Below are 17,996 nucleotides of genomic sequence, written 5' to 3' on the forward strand. Positions count from 1 at the left end.
TGAATAAATAAATAAAATCTTTTAAAAAAACAGGGGTCCTTGGGGCACCTGGGTGGCTCAGTGGTTGTGTGTCTGCTCAGGTAGTGATCCTGGGGTCCTGGGACTGAGTCCCGCACTGGGGTCTCCACAGGGAGGCTTCTCCCTCTGCCTGTGTCTCTGCCTCTCTCTGTGTGTCTCTTATGAATAAATAAAATCTAAATAAATAAATAAATAAATAAATAAATAAATAAATAGGGTCCTTTGTATATCTGAATGGGCCTCTCAGACCAAGATGTTTGAAGCATGAAAATGAAAGTTCCCCTTCTCAGAGCCCAACCCATCCCTTCAGGCCTTGTTCAAATTCCTGTTCCTTTGTGAGATGGCTGCCAACCAGCTTACCCCTTGGCTCCTTTCATAAGAGCTCAGCTAAGTCAATCTCATGTGTTGGTGACTTTTTGTAACGACTATCAGCTGAATTGCACTCTTCCACAATTACCACTCAAGAATAGTCAGCTCAGACAGACAACACACAAATTATGCTACGTGGACAAAGAGTCATTCACCAGGTATATTTGAAGCCTAAGCTCTTTGAGCTATACACGTGCACAAATGATTCAATTGGTGGAAACCTCCCCTTTCCCCTCCATATTTCAACTTTCAAACTGAAAATCGTGCTAAAGAGGTTTGCATAATGTGCGTCATGGAAATGCTGAGGCAATTCTGACTTCTTTTCGCAGTGCAGGAGGCTCCGCTGACACCCTTCGAGGAGTCTTTCCCATGTCTGTCCGCTCTCCTCGGAAAAGTTCCTCTTTCCCCCCTCCCCAGACCCAACCTAATGAAAGAATTACTTGATCTGAGACAGAGTCACATGGCAACTTCACAATAAATTTCACCAAGACTAACCACTTAGGTCATACACTCCACTGTGGTTTTATTTTGTGATGACAGCATGGTCATTTTAACTTTTGCTTAACTTGGCTGGAAATGACTGATGGTATCAGCTTCAAAACACTTAAAAAATTATTTCCAAATATTTGTTTCTCATCCAGCTGTCTTTAGAATCTGCATTCTGAAAATTCTGAGTAGCTTGAAAAGTCAAATGACCCTCAGAAGGCTGAGAAGAGACTCAGCACAAAATGGCTGATGGCTGCTGTTCTTTCTTAGTCTCAAGAGCCCAGAAAATATTTCTTCCACTAGAGGGAAGCATTTCTCCACTAGACTAGCTTTCATTTGTGACTGAAAAACCAAAAACTTCCACAGCAAAGGAAAGTCAAAGCATTTGCTTATTATACACTCCTCAGATTTTATTTTTAAAAGGAGCCTTCATTTTTCTTATGGAAACTCAGGGTTTTACAAGCAATGCTGTCCTCAGTTTCACCTGTACTGTGTCCAGTACTATATTGCTATATTCACAGTAGAACGGACTTTAATTTCTGAGTGATCAGTCTGTTTTAAGTTTCTCATGAAACTAGCATACACCTTAGTCAAAAACCACAACAATCCTTCCATAAGTTGGCTGTGTTATTGTTCTCGTGTGTTTTTCTGAGGCTTGGGTAATGAAAGTATTTCCCCACTCCCTTGTAACTGGCATTTGCATTTAAAGTAATTCATTAATGTACAGGAGTAGATGAGGCCTTGCACATATAGCAGAAGGTAATGGTCTTATAGGTGTATTTTCTGTAATGCACTTCGGGCTACAGAAATAGAAATATCACATGTGACGAAAACAAATATTTTTGAGCAACATGGCCATTGCATGAGTAGGATTGGTATATGTTTGTTTATCTACCATCCTTTCCTTTTTCAAATCCTCAGTGGCCGCTATGTTCTGGAGATTTAGCTTCATCCAAGTTGTCTATGATGGACATTTGCATCTTCACTTTATTTAAAAACAAGTATTCTTGATAGCAAAGATGTTGGCTAATCATTTATATATTGGCATGAGAAGTTTGTGCCCTTTCAAAATTCAGCATTATCCATAATAGAGTGTAATATTATCAGATTATCTGCATTAGTATATGAATGCATTCATAAGCAATGCACATATTATGTTTTTAAGCAGCTAATGGCTGAACAATCACTAAATAAAAAACATCCAGATTTTAAAAGCACAGCTGAAACATTTGTACAAATATACAAAGAGAAAAAAACAATCATTCAGACACCATGAAACTTTTGTAATAAATAGGTTTGTCTGAAATCGGTCTATATCACCCTGGACAAGCCTCCCCAGTGAGGCTGGGAAAGTACTATACGGAAGTGGTGTTCAAAATCTACTGAGGAATATCTTTGGGGCCAAGCTCAGTGTCACCTCCAGGAATTTTAACAGAGCTATGAAGTACTGACTCAAAATGGTGGATATACCCAGACGTGTTGAGCTGGATGGTGCTGATAATTTTTCTAGTCTAGATAGGACATGGCTGGATGCTGACAATCTGTGAATTATAGTATATCCTCGAATCATGAAAATAAATGCTGGTGATCATGCATGTCCTGGGAATGTCGGGATGCAGAGGACTGAGTGAGACCAGATAGGGATATCTCATGCAGTCAAAGTCAAGTTTACTTATGGTCCTACTTACGTGGCCAGGAAGAAACAACGCACACACGTCAGGACTGGGACTGAAACAGATCACAAACAACACGGGTGCTATTTGTTACTGGTGTCTCTGGCTTGGATCAGCATGAGAGAATAAAGATACAGGCTGTGCTGATTCTTTAATAAGAAAATACTACCTTTTTTTCCTAGAACCTTCTAAATAATGGATTACACTCGATGGGTATGATATGATCAGGAAACATATCACCTTTTCCTAGCCCTTTTGTCCGAGAGGCTTGATTACAAGGAAGGAGTCTCAAACAACCAAACACCCAGGGATTGAAAGGCAATTATTTTTTTTTTTCGACAAACAAACAACAGAGGGAAAAAAAGCATGATAAAGAGGAGACAGATATTATTGTTGAGGCGGAGCGGTGAGCTCAGTTGGACACGGAGGGTGGCAGGCCAGGACGCCGGGTTTGGATGATTTTTGGCTTTGGGGAAGTCTTTGGATCCTCCTCTTCCTCTATGTCACTGTCACACACGTGCACGACGACACTTGGGGTGGACTCAGTCCCTGCATGGAGCTCATACTTCTCTCCTGAAAGGCAAGAAAAATGGGGGTGATAAAGGGGAAGGGAGCTCAAAGCAGATTCTTTGGCAATGTTTCTGCTGGAAGTAAGGCCATTTTACAGTGTCTTGGGAAACCTGTATCTTATCCAGGAATGGCATGGGGCATCACAAAATGGAAGGAGATTGCTCTGTTACTGTGTCCCTGCTCTACCACCTATCGATCATACAACCCTGCTCGGGCACTCACCCTCTCATAGCCTCAGCATCCTCAACTGTAAACTTCAGTGTGGTCATAACTACAGCCCACCGAATCGTGGTGATGACCGAGCTAGTTCTCGGTTTCTCTTCTGTTTCCCATCATCGTTGCTAATTGCTGAGTGACCTTGAGCCAATCGCTTTATTTTTTCACCTTCTTGATAGCGCAGTCTCTAAAGCACACTTTTATCGCAAGAGCTGTCACAGGATGGAATAAAGCGAGATCATCACTTGTCTGGGATTTGTGGTGGTTCCTGGGGGGACAGGGTTAGATAGAGGACTGTCAAGGTGCCCTCAAGTTCTAAGAATCTATCCTTGATTGGCTCATCTTACAGCCAAATGGCTGTTAGGCGACTGGCTTCCTGTCTTTGTTTCACTTCAGGAGGTATTACAAGAGCACAGTCCAGTGGCCACGTGCAGAAACAGGAAGTATCGCAACATACCATGGGAAGCACCAGGGTGACAGTGTATGTCAAGGACTATGGTACCAAATTGTAAGGAGAAAGTCATCCTGAAAGGCTTCCCAGGGGAGGTGACAATTGACTTAGGTCTAAAGACAAGTAGAAGACCTCCAGGTGGTCGGGCAGAAGGAGGGGGCATCCTCCATCTGCATGCTTTTATTATTTTATTTTATTTTATTTTATTTATTTTATTTTATTTATTTTATTTTTTAAAGATTTTATTTATTCATGAGAGACGCAGAGAGAGGCAGAGACATAGAGGGAGAAGCAGGCTCCTCGAAGGAAGCCTGATGTGAGACTCGATCCTGGAGTATGGGATCACTCCCTGAACCGCTGAGCCACCCAGGCATCCCATCTGCATGCTTTTAACTTCTCAGCTTAACTGTTCACATACTCATCTTAATCTTCTCCTGACATCCCGCCCTTTGCTCTCCATCCTTCATGAATGGGGAAAATCTCAAAATAATGTCTCCCAGACATCCTCCTGGTCAGCGGCTTTCCAGGTCTCACTAGATCAAGTCCTCTTAGACCAGGACAGAAGACCCAGCACAATCTTTTACCAGTTACAACAGCCACATCCTCATACCTACTGATAAAGGACATTTTCAACTTTAATGTTTGTGGGGAGGCTCTGCTCCTGGCCTCCCAAGGAGGCTATACATGAACATTTACCAAGGTCAAAATGACTAGGCAAAATGTCAAAGTATGGGCTGTATTTCTGCCCCAGCACACATTGTAAGTCGGCTTCATTAAGGAGGGCACACGATGAGATGAGCACTGGGTGTTATATGTTGGGAAACTAAATTTAAATAAAATTTTAAAAAATTAGCATGAAGAGGAAAGAAAACAAACAAAACCAAAAAGAAGCATTCCAAATATAAACATAAGAGAAACAATAGCAAAAAAAAAACCCCTCCCTGCTTCCCATAAGATTAAAGTCAGACAGCCTTGCACATACTAAAAACATAAGATAAAGTCTGTTGCCCTTTGTTGTGATGATTCGTAACTCTTTATGCAAAAACCACATATAACCCTACTCCAAATGTTCCTTCCCCGGAGCACTCTCTGCTTTGTAAAGATTGTGTATCCTGGGCAGCTGTCCTAACTTGGGCTCAAATAAAACTCTTTTCCTTTCCCTTTAAAATTTTAAAAAGGTTTGTTCAGTTTTGCCTTGACACTACCAACGCAGCAACTTTTATGTGGCATAGGCTCACCTCGTTTGAGAGTTCCACTAAAACCTGCCTGCCTTCCAGAACGAAAGGTGGACAGTACCCAATCCAGTAGGCTTGCCTCTTCTTTCTACTCCCCTTCCCCCAGTCTGTAGTAGTGGAAGTGTAGTAGTGGAAAGTGGAAAGTGTAGTAGTGGAAAGTGCCCCTCCTGGACAGGCAAGGGAGCTGGTACTGTCATTTCTGGTGCTGGGGGGAGCATCCCTGGTGAAAGTAGCAAATGCTTACAAGATATAGGTTTAAATTCTAGGTGCTGATAGTGTGGAGTGAGAGCACTGCTAAAATCATGACAAGCTCTTCTAAGTGATGCTGGGAAGGATGGCTGTGTTCAGAGTCAGCTATTGTTATGGGTTGAATTATGCCCCCTCTTCCAAAGATGTGGAAGTCCTAACCTCCACCACCTGTGAAAGTGATCTTATTTGGAAATAGGGACCCTAATCCAGAATGACTGGTGTCCTTATAAAAAGGGGAATTAGGATGAAGGCACTCATGTGGGGAGAATGCTGTAGTATGAACACTGGCGTTTTGCTGCCACAAGACCAGGAGCTACCAGAAACTGGGAGGGGGGGCCTGGAACAGATCCTTCCCTAGTGCCTTCAGGGGGAGCGAGGCCCTGCTGACACCTTGGTCTTGAACTTGTAACTGCAGAACTTGAGTCAATAAATTTGTTTTTTTAAAAGACTTATTTATTTATTTATTTATTTATTTATTTATTTATATTTATTTATTTATGAGAGAAAGAGAGAGAGAAAGAGGGAGTGTGAGCGCATGGGCTGGGGGGGTAGAGGGAGGGAGAGAAGCAGGCTTCATGCTGAGTGCGGAGCCAGATAGGGGACTTGATCCCAAGACCCTGAGATCAGGACCTGAGCCAAAGTCAGATGCTGAACCAACTGAGCCACCCAGGAGCCCCTACATTTTTTTTTGAAGATATTGTTTTTTAATGCTCTACTTTGTACTTTGCTTTGTGGCAGCCCTACCCAACTAATATAGCAAAGTGCTGCTAAGTGTATTCTCTTTCTGTTAAGAGCCAGAAAGAGAGGTCCAACACAGGTTGGACCGCCTCTGATCCTGGTGTGTAGAACAAAGGCTTTCCTGGGTGAGGGCAAGGGATATTTCATAAAAATGGAGTGTTTCAGCTCCAATATTTCCCTGGATATTGGCAGGATCCAAGAGGGACAGAATTAGCCAGAGAAATATGGCTCATAAAGACTCTGTAATTTGAAGTCTAGATTTGCTGAAACTGTAGGTAGAGAGAATTGTGTCAGCAAGTATGAAATCTTTGGCATAAATGGACCACTTTGGATTCAGGAGAGGACAGTGACAAAGTCAGGGGACATGGAGCAGAACCAGGAAAGAGACACCTGCCTGCGTCATCCATGCTACGCTTTGTTTCCCTGCTGGGGAGCAGGAACTGATAGCAGGAACCTAAGACATGGCAATCCACCCCAAAGTCATTCTAAGGCCAATACTTAGGGCTGTGGTGCACCTATCAATGCTATTTACAGCTTAGCATTATCCTTTAAAGTATTTTGCCATTTTTATCAAAATCTCGAGGTAAAAGGACCACTTCAGATGCTGCTAAGAAAAGGAATCGACATGAAACCAGCTCTTGCATCAAAGGCTCTGCTCTGGGCCACCGATGGGCAGACCTGGTTGGTGGCATCTTTAAGCAGCGCTTCCCAAACCCCTGACACCTTATTGGTAGTGCTTGTTAAGAACAGAATTTACTGGGGGTGCACCTGACAGGCTCACTCAGTTGAATGTCCAATTGTGATTTCAGGTCAGGTCATGATCTCACTCAGGGTGGTGAGATTGAGCCCTGCCTCAGGCTCCATGCTGGGCAGGGAGCCTGCTTGAAATCATCTCTCTCTCTCCCTCTGCCCCACCCCCGATATAAATAAGTAAGTAAATAAAAAAAAAAAAGAGTTTATTGGTATGAGGATGCAACCCTGCAAATTCTGACTTAGCGACATCTCCTTTGGTACCCAGCACGCCCTCCCCTTGTTACCTTGTGTTTCTGGGCGGCCAGTATTACGCGGGGTTGTGTGGCAGGCAGGAGGCTGTGATCCTGCTGGGGTGCTGGCATGCACCTAACGCGCCTCCTCCTTCCCACTGTTCTGCATTTCATGGTAAGTGATAAGGGTGCGGGTAGAGGACAGAAGATAGGGATGCTGAGGATGCATAAAGGAAAAGCAGCAAGGACTCCGCATCAGCGCTGCAGCCACCCCCTGCCCCCAGCCAGCAGCACGATTCCTCTGTGGTCTTCTTCTCATCTTTGCTTTTGGGAGAAAAATGAGCCCCTTGAAGTTCCACAGCAAACAGTGACAAATTCCAGGGTTTCCAAAGGAAATTCCTCTTTCCTTTGGGAATGCTTTGCATTGGGGGAGGGGACATTCCTTTGGGAATGCTCTCCAACGGGAGACAGGGAAAGGAAAGAGTACACCTAGGATGAGGTCATTCTTCTTTCTGCGCACAGGATTTCTTCGAAGTTCTCCCAGTTGGGAGAAGCATTTCTTCAAGAAACACTAATGCCTGCCAGAGTCCTGAGCTGTGTCCTGCTAGTTGTGACGCAGGGTGAGGTGGTGGCAGTCTCAGGATGACGGGAGACAACTTGCCATCCATCACCCAGCGAGAGTGGAGACCTGTGGGGCCCAGGAGGTGAAGGGGTGGCAGCAGGGACCCCAGCCAGGGGGCTGACCAGACATCCTGCCTCTTTCCTTATTGTTGGCAAGAAGCTAGTTACTAGCTTTATATATGTTTATATAAATATATAAATATTTATTTATGTCTAGGTTTACATAGTGTTAAATATACATAATGAAGCTAGCCCTTTAATTAAGCCATTTGTTTGTCCTGGCTTGGATCTTGGATAAAGAACATTCCCTTAGAGATACCTATAGTTGCACTGTGTTTACGGATTCAAACCTGAGCGCTTCCCTTTCAGGCCAGGGGTGCTGGGGGTCCACTGAGGACGGGACAGGAAAGCCCAGGGCAATGTTCTGTGTGGGGCAACTTTCACATCACGCACGTTGAGCTAACAGTCAGATGGCTCGGTAGTAGAGATATTTTATTGCTGTGATCCCATTAACTCTGACATTTCACTGTTCTATTTTTGGAAACTTTCTTACTATCAAAATCCAGTGAAGCTTAACAGCTGCTAAGAGCCCACAAAATAAAAAGAAATTGCTTTAGTGTTGCTGGATTGAATTTTTTTTTTTTTTCCTCTCTTTCCCTTCCGGCTTCAGCTAATTCCTCTACCACGAGGCCTGACGTCAATGCTGTCACCCTGCATGGTGACCAACTGGGCTTGGCAGGGGACAAGGAGCTCAGGGTGGGCCAGTCCTGCCACACTACACTAGGCATGGCTGGTGTAGCATTTCTTTGAAAGGACTAGTGTTGGGTCACCCGTTCATACTCCCAGTCCTCAAATCTGTATTCAAACTGTCCTTTCACCTGTGAGCAGAAAGGAGGGCCAAAAGCCCCCAGAGAGCATGCTGAGCAGGATTTTCCACCTACCCCTGTGAAATGAATTCCCAGCCAAGCAAATACAAAATCCTCTAGCACATGGCCAGAAGTTAAATTGTCATTCAGGCCTTTGGAAGTGACGCAGGTGTGGCCACTGTTCAAAATGGAATGCCATGTCCTGTAGCCTCTTTTCCCGAATGGATGGAGACAGTTTGGTGACAAGGTCCCGATTCCTGCAAGTCTGGGGGAAGTGGAGGGGTCTACGGGCTGCTTCCTGGTCTCAGGTGGGAGAAGGTCACACCCTTGTTCTGAGCAGGGGCTGGTGGACGAGGTGACGTGGTTCTGGAACATTCAGAGAGACAACCAGGTACCCCTGGCAGTTCTCCACCAAAGGCTGCCACCTTTGGCTATGGGCTAGGAGTTGGCCTCTTCTTGAATTCTCTCTAAAATAATCAGTGTGATTATGCACGGTTTCTAAAAATCAGCATCATGAGATGTGTTAAGGGCGGGAGACGTTCCAAAGCTACATTTGCACATATTACGGCAGAGCTGAGACTGTTCAGATTCTTAATAAGAAAACTCTTGGGAGAGAAGGAAAGGGACACCCTTCTATGACTTGAGTGCTTCCTTGGGTGGTCCTTATGTGAACCCTGACAAGGAGATGGAACCCCCGTCCCAGAGGCCTGCAAGACCACAGAGTTGAGCAGGCACGAGGCTAGGGTTTGCTTTATGCCTGCGTTGCTGCCATTCCTTCCTGAAGATTCTCTCTCTGTAACATCAGGAGCTCTCCATTTCTGTCTGTCTGAGATGCTATGTCCTCAGCCAGCATTCGGCCTTGTATGGCAATCTCTCCGAAGATCTCCTACCCTTCTCCAAACTCGCATATCCAAAGTAGAATTATTTATGTTCCCCATCAATCTATGTTTCCTTTCCAGCTATCACAGTTCTCTGGGAGGTTCCATTTTCTAGGTGCCAATCTGTAGAGCTGGTCATCAGAAGCTTCTCTGCCACTCATCCATAGTGGTTAATCCATTCCTGAGCATTACTCAATACTGCTCTGAACATTTTTCCATTTGCTCCCTCACTAGCCCCTGCTTGTAAGGCTCCCTCTCACAGTTCACCTACTTCCACCCCGAGGACTCTCAGCTCATTTCTCCACCACAGGAACTAATCTTCCTGCCAGAATAAGTTTCCTAAAACACCATTTGGGGATGTCACCTCATCCCTCACTCACTCACTTACCTCACTTACTAGCGATGTGACCCTGAGGGGGATACATCACATTCTGTGCCTCAGTTTTCCTCAACAGCAAAGTGGGAATATGACAACCACATCACTGGATGCCACAAGATAAAGAAATATTCACCAGGGAGTTCAGAAAGCCCTCCTGAGATGCACGGCATGATTATTTAAGGTGACGTCGTGGTCATTGCTGCTGCCCAAAATAATCTCCTGTTTTCAATATGATGAACCCCTCTAGTCACACCACAAAGCAGTTAAAGAATTAAGCAGGTGAATAATCACCAAAAAGCTTCTACTCAGTGGGGTCACTGCTGTAAACAGCAAAAGGGGTGAATGGTGACTTGCCAAGCCCCCAGTTCCAATGAACAGGGGAGTGTCGTAAATTCTGACCCTCAAGATGGAATGACCCTTACTGTCTTCACCACAGCCGCCCCTTATTGGTAAGTTCATCTCTTTCCTCTCTCCTCACCTGCTCCATACTTGTGTTCCGATGAAAAAGAAAAGCTTAAGCTGGTTTAAATGAGATATATTTCTTTTTTGGAAAAACTTGTTTAGAATGCCTAATTATATCACCTTTCATATTATACCTTAGTTGTTTCATCTGGTGATGTCTTATATCCCACGCTGCTGAAATGGTGGTTTTGGTGATGGCTGCAGCTTCAGGTACAGAAAATTGCTTAATAAATATGTTACTGATTTATGAAGGGCACCAGCCTTGGTCGTTTATGACACACTTGTACAACGTCCGGTATGTACTCACACGTGAATTTCTCTTCTCTTGTTTAACTCGTGTAAGTTCTAGCTTTTCAGCTAAGCTGAAAACCAAGTCAAGGCAAGTACTTACTCCATTTTCAGGGTACCGGCAGCGCCAGGACACAGGAGGTGTCGTGGAAACGCTGCCATCTGCTTTACACATGGCATCAAGTGTCTACTGCTGAGCCCTTACTAAATGCCAGACACAGCTCTAAGCACTTCACGTACGTAAATGGGATATTTAATGATGACAACAGCTCTGTACTATGGGTGGCATCCTGTCTACTTTATGCAGGAGGAAATGGAGATCACAGAGGATGTAAATGGCAGAGCCAGGATTCAAACTCAGGCCTGTCTGACCTCAGAACATGCTCACGATCACTCTCTGGCACCGCCCGGCTTGACTCCCACGTTTGACAAGAGAGACTGCTGAAAGGGAGTGGAGTTTGATTTTTACTTTTAATACATCCTTAAGGCAACTTATATCTTAGTGAATACTTGTTCTCTTGCTAAAGAGGAACTATTTACTCCTCCTGTATCTTGCCTTTTTTTGTTCTGGCCGATTGGTCGTTATTTTTAGGCATGGTCTCCTTGACAATGAATCGTCTCAACAGATAACACTTATTCAGTTATGACAAGAAAAGGACTGTATCTTATAAATTGATTTGACTTACATCTCTTATGGTGGCTTTGGACTCTGGCAAAAAAGTCTTCTATGTTTCCTTCTGGCTTTAACTTTATCATCTCTCATATTAAAGGTGAATTCTCAGTAAGAAAGTTAGCGTCTCAGCTGATTGGCTGTGTTTCACAATGAAGGTCATACTATTTCTTGCTAAACATTCCTCTTCAATACCTAACCAGTCTCTCATGGGGAACTGTCCTACCGTGTTCCCTTCCCTCAGATCTGGACAGGCCTTTCTCACTGCCTCGACTAATACACTGGGGCAGAGGTAACCAGTGTGGATTCTGAATTAGGTCAAAAAACACCACACTTCTACCTTGCTCTGGCCGATGCGTGTGTCCAGAACCTTGCCTCCATGTTGTAAGGGAGTCCAGGCAGCCCATGAAGAGGCTCACATGGAGAGGAACCAGGGTCCCTGACCTACCACCTGTCTGAGCTTTCAGCCAACATTCACTCCGACGCTCCAGGCATGTGAGTAAGCCACCTCAAAAGTTGACTTGCAGGTCCCTGGCTAAGCTATCCCAGCAATGCGCATGGAGCAGAGATGAGCTGTCCCCCTGAGCCCTGCCTAAATAGAAGATGTGTGAGCAAAATAAATGATTGCTGTTGTTCCAAGGCCTTCATTTTGGGACAGTTTGTGGCAACTGATAAGTTATGGGTCATACAAGTTCTTTTTGTTCAGAGTAAGCAGAGCCACTCTGAGTGGAAATTAATTGCTTGTGCCCTATCCTCTTTTCTCTGCTCAAGTGCTACATTGGACTAGATACCACACCTTCTGTCCTTCCTTCCTTGTGGATGAAGCTCCCTCTACTAACATGCCACTTGGGACCTCTCTCTCTTTTGGGCTGCTTTCTCCTATGGAAGCAGAGTAACAGCACTGGGGAAAAGAACTGAAACTGCTCAGCTCTCCCTCTCCACTTTGATCTTTGGGCATCCCTGCCTGCAAAGGGCCAGTGCCCTGCTCCACTCTTGTCCATGTACTAAGGCCAGCAGCGCAGGAGAGCCCACCCCATATGGGGCCGTTTGCAGCAGGCATGGGGAGTTGAACTGCTCTGTCTGGCTCCAGATTTCAGCATTGGGAAGCCCTGGATAGAGCTCAACTCAGCTACACCCTCGGCTTCAGCACTGCTTGGCATTATTCATTTCCTACCCTATTCCTATCTAACCCTCAATGAGGTCTAAACCGAATAGGGAAAAAGGCATCCGTTATTAATCTGCACTGAATTTTAAGAGTGGATGATGGCTTATGAAGGCAAGTGCTAAGAACATTTCCAACAGGACCCTTGACCACAGAACCATGCTGGATTGCGTGCCACACACTAAACTTTGATTTAAATTAAGAGCCCTCTATATTTGAGTAAGATGAAGAAGGGAGAGTACAGTATTAAAACAGTTTAAAAAAATAGAACAGGGATCCCTGGGTGGCGCAGCGGTTTGGCGCCTGCCTTTGGCCCAGGGCGCAATCCTGGAGACCCGGGATCGAATCCCACATCGGGCTCCCGGTGCATGGAGCCTGCTTCTCCCTCTGCCTGAGTCTCTGCCTCTCTCTCTCTCTCTGTGACTATCATAAATAAATAAAAATTAAAAAAAAATAAAAATAAAAAAATAAAAAAATAGAACAGTTTCAGGCTTCTCATAGTTAGAAGGCATTGCAGACCCCTTTTTTCTTGTGAATGTGCTACTTTCAAGAGGAATTAGGGAGCATCCATCTGATCTATGGAACAAGTAATATGGAACTTCAATGTGTTCGTTTTACTGAGCATGTTGCCTATTGGTGGGATTGAAAATAGGGTCTGAGGGGAGAGTTCAACAGAATTGGAAATGTGCTTGAAAGGTGCTCACACTTAGATTTCCTTTCCTTTCATGTACTAGGTTTAGGACTTAAACGTGGCAGGGTAGGGAAGGCAAACAAGGCTGCCAAGCCCCACTCTATCACGTCATTGTCAACCACAGAGACCGAGGGGCCTGGCACCGATGTAGCTCTCAGAGGACAGAGATGGGGGCCACCTGCAGGAAGCAGGGGTGCAGTGATCTGCACTTCCTTTCTTCCTCCCAGATACTGGCTCGTGTCTGAAGTCACCATGTCTTTTAACCCTCTCTCAATCCTGGCAGAGCTAATGCTGGTTTGCTTTCAGGCCAAAAGTATTCCCCAAGAGGAGGAGGAGTTCTAGTGGAAAACATCAGGAAGTTTCCAAAAGCTGTACCACTCCCCCCCAATGCATGATTTAACAGTATTTTTAGGTTTCTACCAGCAATCTCGTCTTCCACTATGGTTTCAAAGGTAAGGAAAGAGTGTGCGTGTGTGTGCATCTGTAAGGGGGAGGGGAGCTGGTGACAATTCAGTGGACTGCTCCCCCCTCTAACCCTCTTCTGTCTACTTCACGCTGGTACCTCTGACCTCTTCTAGGAACTCCTTGCCTCTGTGTTTTTCCTGCATTTGAGAACCACCTGATAAACAGTGCAAAAGTGTAATTAGTATGTTCTCAAACAAGGGTGCTGAGTTCCCAGTGGTGTCTGGGAATGCAATAGGGACTTCTTTTTTAATTTTAATTTTTTGATTTTCACAGGGACTGCATTGCGTGTGGATACTGGCATTTAGTAGGTGATGCTCAAAGATGCTAAATGGACTGCAATGTGTAGGACTGTCAGTTCCAAAATATCACAGCTTTCACACTGAGAAACATTGAGCTAAGAGCTTAATGTAGACACACTTACATTTTAATAAAAGACTAAGATGTGGTTTAAAAATCAAGTGACAAAAAATAGGTAACACAAACTGAGCATTCACTGAGTCCTGCGTTGGACATATAGATTCATATGGGTTAGCTCATGTGAATCCCGCAACAATATGATTTTACTGTTGAGGAGGCACAGAGGGATTAAGAAAGTTTATCCAGGTCACACTGCCAAAAAAAGATGGTTCTGGATTCAAACTCACATCCCGAGTGTTAGTAATCATCGTACAGTAAGAGAAATATCTTTCTTCATTTTAGAGCCTCACCAACAGCTACAAAATAAAAGAGGAGGTAACCCAGGGCAGAAGGGCTTACTGGAGACTTGTAAAATCACAACTGTCTATTCACAAGGTCAATCTGGGAGTGGAGAAAGAACTGATTTCCTAAGTAGAAGTGGAAAGAGGATTCTCAATTAAAACCAATATTCTAGGGAGGAAGAAACATTCCAGAGAGAGAGAGATGTCCTTTGCAAATTGTTTCTCTCCAATGCCTTTGTGTTTCCAGGAGCTCATCATATTTCATTTTGAACAGTGCTGTGGGTGGTCTTGAGGATGGGGTCAAATCACTGAATGGCAACTCTGTCCCTTGTCCATCTTGGAACAGCTGCTCCTGTGAAAGAATGCTGTCTAAGCTTGGGGGGTAAAGCATATGAGGCAAGGCAGAGACCACCCCAAGCCCATGTAAAGTTCAGAGAATGAGCTCACGTAAATAGCGACCAGCAGTGCCACAAAGGACAGACATATTGTTCTTGCTGGCTGGTAGACACTATTCCAAGTGCTTTCCATACCTTAATGCATATACTGGCTCAGGAAACATCTCTTAGAGGATGTCCTGCTAAACAATACTGCTCAGAGCAGAATGAGCATAGCACCCACCATGGATTTGGTAGTTCCTATGTGCCAGGCACTGGGCTGGGTACCTCAAGTATATTAACCATGACATTGCAAAATGTTAGAAATCATCCTTTCAAAAAAAAGAGGTGCAGAGAAGTGAAGTAAATTGCTGAAGGTCACCTCCAACAAGTGGAGCTAGGACTCCAACTGAGGTATGCTGAGGCCAAAGCATGACCACCATATTGCCTCTGCCGTTGACAATTATGGTTGGTGTGGTGCAGGAAAAACATGAAGGTGGAGGCACACAGGCTTCTCTGCCTCAGCAGGTCTAATATGAGCTCATGTCAGGAAACTATTAGCCATATAAATGATGAGGGTTCTTCCTCCTTACCTCCCATCCTCAGTCCCGACCCACATCAAAAGAGGAAAACAGAAGAGCCCTTGGTAGAATGGAGGGGAGGGAGAGATGGGGGCATGGAAGAGAGGGAGAAGGAAACAGAATGCTTCTATGGTTTTGTTATAAGAGGTGTTCTATTTCAGTAAAAGAAAGTTTGTTTGCCTTTTGGGGGTATCCCTCTAAGACTGGATGAGGGGGGCCATGGATCTTTATTTCTTCCGCAGTCACTTAAGACCTAAAGTTCTTCACGGGGACAACCGATTGCCTGGAAACCTGAATTCATGTCTGAGACAAAGAAGTGGAACCCTACAGGGAACGTGTGGACAAGGGAGACTAGAGAAACCCTGGAGGGAGATGGAAAAAAGGAGCTCTCTGAAGCCTGTGAGGTGGTGCTCATCCAGAAGGGGCCAGAAAAGTAGCAACATAAGGACAGAGAGAGAGACCTGCTTGGTCAGAGAGGTGTGAGGTTTTCCTCTCTGGAAATGACCATCCTATTTGACCTCTCCCGATAGTAGGGGCCTGGCTAAGGGCATAGCGCTGAGCATGGTCATGTGTCATTTCTATTATTCTATCACGTGCATATTTTACCTATGAGAGAAGAAAGAAGTATTTTATATCGCTACTCAACAGTGATTAAAAATAATTGTGGCGTATATGCTGAGAAAAAACCGCTTATTAAACATTTATTTTTCCCTAGGAAAATTCTTAAATCATCAGTTTTTGTTTGTTTTTAAGTAGGCTCCCCAACCAGGGTGGAGCCCCACTTGGGGCTTGAACTCACAACCCTGAGATCAAAGAGTTGAGCTGAGATCAAGAGTCAGACTCTTAACCAGCCAACCAAACAGCCAACCCAGGTACCCCTCCACAGAAAATTCTTCAAAAGGAGATGGAAAATTCTGAGCATGTGGTCTGGGATCACAAATCTACATGCTTCGGATGGGGAATGATGGAAGAGATCACGCAAACGGGAACACTGGAGCCTGACTGTTTTATTTGCTTTTTATATTTGCGATCAGAAAACATCAGTTGTTGAACAAGAACTGAAGCTTATATAATAGTCATACCACACGCACCCAAAATATAGGTGTTCGTCTATATTTAAAAAATGGAATTTTCTCTACCTTTGAATCAATGAGCCTGGAATAGAAACTGTTTCTTCCTTGTAAGTTACATGAATTAATGAAATATATTTTCCATGAGGAGGAACTGCTGTACGCTAGGCAGCAAACCAGCAAAACTGCTCTACTATGGCATGTTTTGATGGAGAAGAATTTGGGGAAAAAAAAAGGCTAAATATAGCAGATGTTCCCAACTTGAAACTTGGGCACCATTTTAAGCCCTCCTCTGCAGTTAACTAAAATTAAAATTGATCTCCCTAACAAGAGCTAAAAATAGCAGGAGGGAAAAAAAAGGGATCGACAATGACTTTTCATATCATTCCCTGCAGGCATTTTCAGTGACAATGAACATGACCTTCCAGAGCCATCCTAGAGAGCAGAATAAAGGCTGGCATTTCACACCCCACCTCTGATTTACCACCCATTTAGTACATCGTAACATCTTTGTGTTTCCATTTTTGCTGATTGGTATAGGTAAGCTGTCTTGCTGGGCTGGGTTTTTGTTCTTCCTATTTTGCTTTATATCTGAAAAGAACAGCACCATCCTCTTTTGGGAGTCAGGGATAATAGCTATAAAATAAACCAAAATAAATATTTGATTCATCCTCCACTTGGTCAAAGCCCATCTTGTTTTGTCTAGATGATGGGGAGATGACTGGCTTCCTTAAATTCTCCAGGAGAAGAATGTCAATGTGGAAGGCCTCCGTTTTATAGAGCTGGTAACTGTCCTTTAAAGAGCAGAAGGCAGACTCTGATCCCGGCGGTCCCACAAGGCGGTTGAGAGAAGCACCGAATGGGTCGTAAAGCCTGACGCGGTGCCTGTGTTTTAGGGCAGTGCCAGTAAGCACAGGAATAAAAGGTGGAGGAACACAGTGTGTAGGTTGCTTTGCATTTTAACATTTTAAAAATTTCCTTTCACATCAATCTTGAATTTCTTCTACAGAAATTAATTTTGCGATTCCAGAGATCTCTCTGGCTGCCCAAACTCTCCACTCTCCGGGTGCCGGCTCCATCAGTTCTTTCTGCTTCTTGCCAGTGGTAGAGGAGCCTATTTTAACTTAGCAGCTGTGCATCCTTGGGCAAGTTACTTAACCACTCTGTGCCTCACAGGCCTCAGCTGCATATATGAGGAGAATAGTAATTCTTGTCTCAAAGATTCACTGTGAGCACTCGAGAAGGTAATATAGTAAGGTATCTAGAACACTGCCTGGCACACTGTAAGCCCTATATATGTTTTAACCGTTGTTCCTGTTTAGAAATTTTCCCCCTGGGGATCCCTGGGTGGCTCAGTGGTTTAGCGCCTGCCTTTGGCCCGGCGTGTAATCCTGGAGTCCCGGGATCGGGTCCCGCGTCGGGCTCCCAGCATGGAGCCTGCTTCTCGCTCCTCCTGTCTCTCTCTCTCTCTCTCTCTCTCTCTCTCTCTGTATCTATCGTGAATAAATAAATAAATAAATCTTTAAAAAAAATTTCCCCCTAATTTTATCTATTTGACTTACTTTGGATCAAGAACAGAGCATACAGTCATGGGGACATAGTGAAGAATGTTTGAAATTGTACCTCTCCCATTTTCCTGGGTATAAACTTGTTCTCACTGCAATCAGTAGAAGCAGACTTGCTCCTGCAGGGTTAGGGGGGTGGTCCCTGTGTCCTCAGAGGTGTTACAACAACCTGTTAAGGATTTGCAAGGAATTCTACAGGCTTGGGTTTGATCATGGCTCCACTGTAACTGTGCTCTCT

At 44.4% G+C, this 17,996-nt stretch overlaps 1 protein-coding gene across 2 annotated transcripts in view; it reads right to left on the reverse strand.

The window, feature by feature from the left end:
- Positions 1-533: 533 nt before the first annotated feature.
- RCAN2 (regulator of calcineurin 2) overlaps positions 534-17,996 on the reverse strand; it is a 260,454-nt gene continuing 242,991 nt past the window's right edge. For both annotated transcript variants that reach the window (XM_025418937.3, XM_025418938.3), the window contains one exon: positions 534-3,119. In XM_025418937.3, coding sequence (XP_025274722.1) covers positions 2,959-3,119 — 161 coding nt within the window. In that variant the 3' untranslated portion in view covers positions 534-2,958. The remainder of the gene's footprint in view (positions 3,120-17,996) is intronic.

The sequence above is a fragment of the Canis lupus genome, chromosome 12 (genome assembly GCF_003254725.2).
Source record: "Canis lupus dingo isolate Sandy chromosome 12, ASM325472v2, whole genome shotgun sequence".
NCBI lineage: Eukaryota > Metazoa > Chordata > Mammalia > Carnivora > Canidae > Canis > Canis lupus.